At 45.7% G+C, this 7,500-nt stretch overlaps 1 protein-coding gene across 1 annotated transcript in view; it reads right to left on the bottom strand.

The window, feature by feature from the left end:
• si:dkey-22o22.2 (neural-cadherin) overlaps positions 1-7,500 on the bottom strand; it is a 114,585-nt gene that overhangs the window by 45,348 nt on the left and 61,737 nt on the right. Inside the window, exons 8-10 of the mRNA XM_030371237.1 lie at positions 4,752-4,924; positions 4,013-4,181; positions 1,468-1,638 (exon numbers count right to left, since the gene is read on the bottom strand). Of these exons, the coding sequence (XP_030227097.1) occupies positions 1,468-1,638; positions 4,013-4,181; positions 4,752-4,924 (513 nt within the window). The remainder of the gene's footprint in view (positions 1-1,467; positions 1,639-4,012; positions 4,182-4,751; positions 4,925-7,500) is intronic.

The raw sequence follows: 7,500 nt of genomic DNA, 5'->3' as shown, positions 1-7,500 counted from the left end.
CACAATGACGTATAACATATAGGTAAATAGTAGTTCATATTCATCATCATATTCGTCAACCAGAAACTTAATGGGATCCCCCTTCCTAATGTCGTATATTTAGCACGTTGGCACCTAATTATTATGGTGATTATTCTTGTTTAAACATTTGTTAGAAATGGGTTGGAAAGGGTACGTTTGGGATTAAGATAAGCCATGTATGTCACATCTTCTCAACACCACTTCCATGTAAGAATTCACCAAACAAACACCTAACAAGCACTAACATCAACCCCACGGCCCAAGCATCGGTTTCACAGGAGGATTCTGGGAGTTCCCGGCCCTGTACACTGTAGCATGTCTGTTTACATTTCCACGTGTTATAATCCTCCCCAAAGCATAGTGCAAACTGTCACTCATTCATGTAAATGAAACCATGACCTTAACAAAGAAACAGTTCATGGACAGGCATTTGCATTCCTGCTATGTATGTCAGACGGTTGTGTGCGTTTGTATCCGTTTCGCTATGTTTTGTTTTGTTTCAAACATATTGTAAATAATTTACAATATTATAATTTGATTTCACAGTCTCACTTCATAGTCAGTAAATGGAAGTTTTTCTGTTTATCCGAAGTCTTTCTGACAGTGCCAAAAAGGATTGCAACAGAAAAAGTGAATTTGGCAAAAAACTGTACCTTCAAAATCAATTGTCAGAGAAATTTTGCCTGAGCAATCTTATCACCCCCCAGGGTATTCACATATTATTGTCTGTTTCTCTCTCTCTCTTCCCCATCACTTGCTCACACTCACACACACACACACACACACACACACACACACACACACACACACACACACACACACACACACACACACACACACACACACACACACACACACACACACACACACACACACACACACACACACACACACACAAACAGCAAATTAATGTGCGCCCCAGAAATCCAAACCTGCCTGTTAAATACTTAATGAGCCGTTCTCTGTTTCTTCCTAATCTAATGGTAAAAACTTGTGACACAACGCATATCAAAACACATATTTGCACACGCAGTAAACAAACAGCGGCCCAGAGGGCCACAAGCTGATATTTCATCATTCTTGGGAGATTTGAAGGGGATTATTGCTCATGGAATCCAGAGACTATTAGCATTATGTGGTCGTTGGGGATTCATTCAAGCCCTGCTCCAAGGCAAAGCAGCACGACTCTTCACTGAGCTGCCACACTATCAACACCCGCGTCCAGATCTTCACTGCCTTCAACAACGAATTAAGACGATAAGTGGCACCTGCTCTTATAGGCAGATAAACATGAGATATATATAGATATAACCATATACAGTAAATTTCATGTTGAGTTCCCTATGATTACTATGACAGGAGAATAATCACTATGCAGAAGCGTGGGGAGGAGATCGGGGAGGATAAGTCATGCCGTTGTTGTCGTGGCGATGGGCCGTCACTCACACTGGTAGCGGCTGTTCTGGAACTTGGGGTCATTGTCGTTCTGGTCGGCGATCACCACGGTGACCTGGCATATCCCGATGAGGGGCTCGTCTGCCTGGTCTGTGGCCGTCACAGAGAGGGTGAACTCACGCTGGCGCTCCCGGTCGAAGCTGGTCGTACTGCTTACCACGCCTGGTACACACACACACACACACACACACACATACATATACAGACCACACACACACAAAGATACACCGCAAGCACACATACATGCACACCACACACACACACACACACACACACACACACACACACACACACACACACACACACACACACACACACACACACACACACACACACACACACACACACACACACAAAGATACACCGCAAGCACACATACATGCACACCACACACACACACACACACACACACACACACACACACACACACACACACACACACACACACACACACACACACACACACACACACACACACACACACGTTTAGTCACCATGACGTTTGCCACGCATCACATCTTGATCAAATGATGAACACGTAAGCATTAGAATATTATGTCTGTGACTATGTTTAATGTAATACGCAGTCGCTAGACTGAGTATTACAAAAACTACATTGTTAACAGTCAAAGCATTTGAATTTCGTTTAACAAGGCGAGAAAGTGTAATGAAAATAGGTCCACTTTTTCCTTAAGGTCACATTTTGATCTATGATAATCTTTTATTGCCTCCTTCACATTTTGACGTCCTTGTGACGCAGGATAGTGGCCAGACATTAAAGTTCACTCATAAAATCGTTTGAAACTGCTACCATATCTGGTTGTAAAAATCAGACATCATTTGCCTCAAATAAATGTTTACATTTTTTCTGTATTTTCATGTCATCCAAGAAATAAAACATCATGTGTAATGTTTTGAACATTTCAAACTAGTTCAACATAGAAAATGGGGCAGATTTGTTTGTTTTTTGGCTTTTCACAACGACATTTGAAAATTAGATTTTGTTGGTGCAACCAATTAACAATAACAAAACAGTCCATAACTGGGCCACAAACATGCTGTTTACACGTGAATAGATTATGACAATTATAACACAACCCAGAGGGGAGATGAACATTTTGGATAAATGAAATGAATAATTAGCTCATATAAAACCAAAAAGTCAAGGGTCACCTGTGTAATTAGGTCTCATTATATCTCACCCTGTGCAAATGTGTGGCTGACGGCTGGTTGAAGCAGCCTCACCTGGCCCAGGTCTGGCTGATTAGACGTTGCTAGGTGAGGCTGCACACCTGTGGTGCATTGGCCAATCAGCCCCACAATATGAACCAGCCATTCCAACACACGCATTCGACAGCTCTGACGGTTTCCATCTTGCCAATTAAATAAGGAGCCCAGCAACAAAGAAAATTCTAACTTATATCATTATCTCAACTGTGTCTAATTTGTTTCGTTATCTGACCTCTATCATTATCTAGCAGTCTCATTATCACACCTGTATCATTATCTCACTGCTACTATTATCTCACCAGTATCATTATCTCACCTGTGTCCTTATCTCACCAGCATCATTATTTCACTGGTACTATTACCTGACCATCTGTATCATTGACTCACTGAGGTCAAAAAAGATCCCAGGGCACTTATCGCAAAGAGTAGGGGTTTCCCCGGTGTCCTGGCCCAACCAGGCTCAATAAATATGGCCCCCTAATCATCCTCCTGTCTAATTGGCTGACTCATTAATACCCTCACTCTCCACCTCAAGCTGGTGTGTGCTGAGCGTTCTGGCGCAGATTGGCTGCCGTGCATCACCCAAGTGGGTGCTACACACTGTTGGTGGTTAGTAAGGTCCCCCTTCACTGTAAAGCGTCTTTGAGTGTCTAGAAAAGCGCTATATCAATTAAATCCATTATTATTATTATTATTATTATTATTATTATTATTATTATTATTATTATTATTATTATTATTATTATTATCATCTAACTGTATCGTTATCTAATTGTCTCATTATCTCACCTGTATTATTATTACCTCTATCGTTATCTCACCTATATGAGTAGGACCTGTATCATTATTTTACTGTATCATTATTTAACTGTATCGTTATCTAACAGTCTCATTATCTCACCTGTATTATTATTACCTGTATCTTTATCTCACCTGTATCATTATCCCCTGTATCATTATTTAACTGTATCATTATCTAACTGTCTCATTATCTCAACTGTCTTATTATCTCACCTGTATCATTATCACCTGTATCCTTATCTCACCAGCATCATTATCTCACCAGTATCATTATCACCTGTCTCTTTATCACCTGTATCATTATCTCACATGTCTCATTGTCTCACCTGTCTCCTTATCACCTGTATCATTATCTCACATGTCTCATTATCTCACCTGTCTCATTATCACCTGTATCATTATCTCACATGTCTCATTATCTCACCTGTCTTATTATTTCACAAGTATCATTATCACCTGTCTCATTATATCACCTGTATCATTATCGCCTGTCTCATTATCTCACCTGTGTCGGGGTCTATGTCGAATCCGGAGGCTCCGCCCTCGTGGTTCATGAGGCCGTACTTCACTTCCCCGTTCACCCCCATGTCAGCATCCACCGCGTGGACCCGCAGGACAAAGGTCCCTGGGGGCTGGTTCTCCAGGACAACAGCGTGCTGGCTGTAGTTCTGACACTGGGCAAAGGGGACACAGGCGGCTTATTATGGGATGGAGAGCGTGGGTAACCACAGCTTGATGTCGTTGTAACAATGCTGGATTACATTATGATTTAACTGATGGTGATGCATTCTTACAACAGCAACACACACTCACACATGTGCACTGCACTCACACACTCTCTTTTGCTCTCTATCTCTCTCTCTCTCTCTCTCTCTCTCTCTCTCTCTCGCTCCCTCTCTCTCGCTCCCTCTCTCTCGCTCCCTCTCTCTCTAACTCCCTCTCTCTCTAACTCCCTCTCTCTCTAACTCCCTCTCTCTCTAACTCCCTCTCTCTCTAACTCCCTCTCCCTCCCTCTCCCTCTCTCTCTCTCTCTCTCTCTCTCTCTCTCTCTCTCTCTCTCTCTCTCTCTCTCTCTCTCTCTCTCTCTCTCTCTCTCTCTCTCGTATAAGCACACACCCAGACACACACACACAAACACACACACAAACACACACAAAGACACTACCACACCTCTTCACGCAATCTCAGACCCCCATACTGACACACACGTACAAACACACCCACACACACACACAAAGGCCTACCTCCTGGAAGAGGGGCTTGTTGTTGTTGATGTCGTTGATGCCGACCACCACCTGTGCGGAGCTGCTGAGGGGGTACGGACCCCCTGAAGCGTTGTCGTCTGTGGCGGTGATGTTCAGGACGTACTGGGGGCCCCTCAGCCTGGGAGGGGGGCTCATACGCAGCTTGATGATACCTGGAGTTACACAAGGGGGGGAGGGGAGAGGAGAGAGAGAGAGAGAGAGAGAGAGAGAGAGAGAGAGAGAGAGAGAGAGAGAGAGAGAGAGAGAGAGAGAGAGAGAGAGAGAGAGAGAGAGAAAGAGAGAGAGAGAGAGAAAGAAGAGGGATAGGGAGACAGGGAGATAGGAAGGGAAAGGTAGGAGAGAGGGAGAGACAGAAAGAGGGATAGGGGAGGGGGGAAGGGTGTAGGGGAAGGATTGGGGTCAGGGAGAGACAAGAACGAGAGATCGAGGGTGGGTTGTCAGATTGGGGGGGGGGACAAGGTATTGTGATAGAGAGAGTGAGACAGAGGAGGGCAGTAAGAGAGGGGGGACAGAGAACGGGAGTGAAATGGAGAGCGAGGACAAGACAACGAGAGAGAGAGAGAGAGAGAGAGAGAGAGAGAGAGAGAGAGAGAGAGAGAGAGAGGAAGAAATATATAGAGGGGGACAAGACAGATATAGAAAGAGATAGGAGCGATAGAGAGATGTGGTGAGGGGGGAGAGGGAGGGAGATGGAGAGGGGGGGAGGGAGAGAGAGAACAAGAGAGAGGGGTTAGTGGACTGCTGGAGGCACCTGTCACTGGTTACCTTAATAATAGATTCAGCAGGAGATTTCTACTGACGATGATTCTCTAGCAGGGAGGAATCGCTGTATCAAGTCCTCCATATCACCTGGCTGCTGCTCAGCCTGCCCACCGCTGTGTGGTCATAACTGCAGCCTCTGCTATTGTGGTCTGTGCTCTACACCTTTGATTATTCACATCCCTGGTGTTTTATTAAAGGACAGCCAGCACACGCTGAAATTAAACCTGAGGAAGGTTAGGATAGCGACGGCAGTGGTTCCAAATATGAGCCAATTAGAATCAGAAGAACACTAGAAGTCTCTGTTCCACCGCCGCGCTGTTGCGTTTTGCGGTTCAACGGTACAGGTCTGTGGCGCTCCAGCCGCACTTCAAGCAGTGGTAATTAAATATACATGGCCAATCAGCTGGTGCCCAGAGAGCCACTCGGTGGTGCTGGGGGAGAAGCAGGGAGCTCGGGGGCCACCCTCGCTGCTGCTGCTGCTGCAGGTGAGTCACTCGGAGGGAGATGGCCGGCGCTACCGCTGAACTGCTAACGTCCAAACTCATAGCACTTATTTGAGGGGAGGAAAAAAGAGCAACACGCAGCGCTTCCACTGTGCAAATGTCCTGCGCGCTCCGCTTCCCCTGCGCCAGAACAAACGCAGGGTGAGGGAGAAAAAAAAAAAAGCCAACAACAAATTGCTTGTGTGGCTTGATAAACAGAGGAGGAGGGCAGGGGGGAGGGAAACACATCTACATGAAAATGCTTCTCAGGGCTTTGAAGTGACAAAGCAGAACGGAAGAGCGAGCCAAAGGCCATATGGTCGAGCGAGCGAGGGAGGGAGAGAGAGAGAGAGATAGGGGGAGAGAGAGGGACTAATATATCATTTATGTGCAAATGTTCATGTTTATATCTGTGTGAATTTTTGCGAGGTGTGTCTAACATAACTTTTGTGCGAGTGTGTGTGTGTGTTCACAAGAGGACTTTTTTTGTGTGTGTGGTTGTGTTTGTGACAGCAATGGTGTGTTTGTGTGTGTGTGTGTTTGTGTGTGTGCACGTGTATATTTGTGTGTGTGTGTGTGAACAAGCACAGCAGTGCATGGTTGGTGATAAGGGAGGCAGAGGCTTAAGCTTTAGCTGGTGTTCCCTGTTTTCAGGAGAGAGAGAGAGAGAGAGAGAGAGAGAGAGAGAGAGAGAGAGAGAGAGAGAGAGAGAGAGAGGGTTATGCAGTGTGCAGAGAGAGAGAGAGAGAGAGAGAGAGAGAGAGAGAGAGAGAGAGAGAGAGAGAGAGAGAGCTCTTGTAAACAGACGATAACACTGGGGTTTTTGAGGTTTGAGGGGGGCGGTAGTGTGTGTGTTTGAGTGTTTGTATTTGTTTGTGGGGGTTCGGGGGCAGATACAAATGCACACACACAAAGTTAAACCTGCCAAACATGACTTCACTAGACACACACACACACACACACACACACACACACACACACACACACACACACACACACACACACACACACACACACACACACACACACACACACACACACACACACACACACACACACACACATACACGAATAATCCCCCAATAGTTGTTTTGCGGGCAATACTTTGGGGAAAAAAAGGAACAGCAACACACAAACACACACACACACACCCACACCCACACCCACACCCACACCCACACCCACACACACACACACACACACACACACACACACACACACACACACACACACACACAGACACTCACATTCACAAGAAAACACACGCTTGTGTGTGCACTACCTTCCTCTCTGATGCTTGACCATTGTCCCTCTTTCCTCACCTCCTCCCTATATCCTTTTGTCTGTGTTTAACTCTCATCCTGTCCCCCTTTCTCCCTCTCCTCTCCTCTATGGTCCTCTGCTCTCCTCATCGCTCTTGTCTACTCTCTCCCCTCATCCCTTACCCCACCCTCCTCTCCTCTTGCCCCTCCTACTCCATCTCA

Source organism: Gadus morhua, chromosome 11, assembly GCF_902167405.1.
Source record: "Gadus morhua chromosome 11, gadMor3.0, whole genome shotgun sequence".
Lineage (NCBI taxonomy): Eukaryota > Metazoa > Chordata > Actinopteri > Gadiformes > Gadidae > Gadus > Gadus morhua.
The sequence above is the reverse complement of the archived record's forward strand: the minus strand, read 5'-3'. Positions and strand labels throughout refer to the sequence as shown.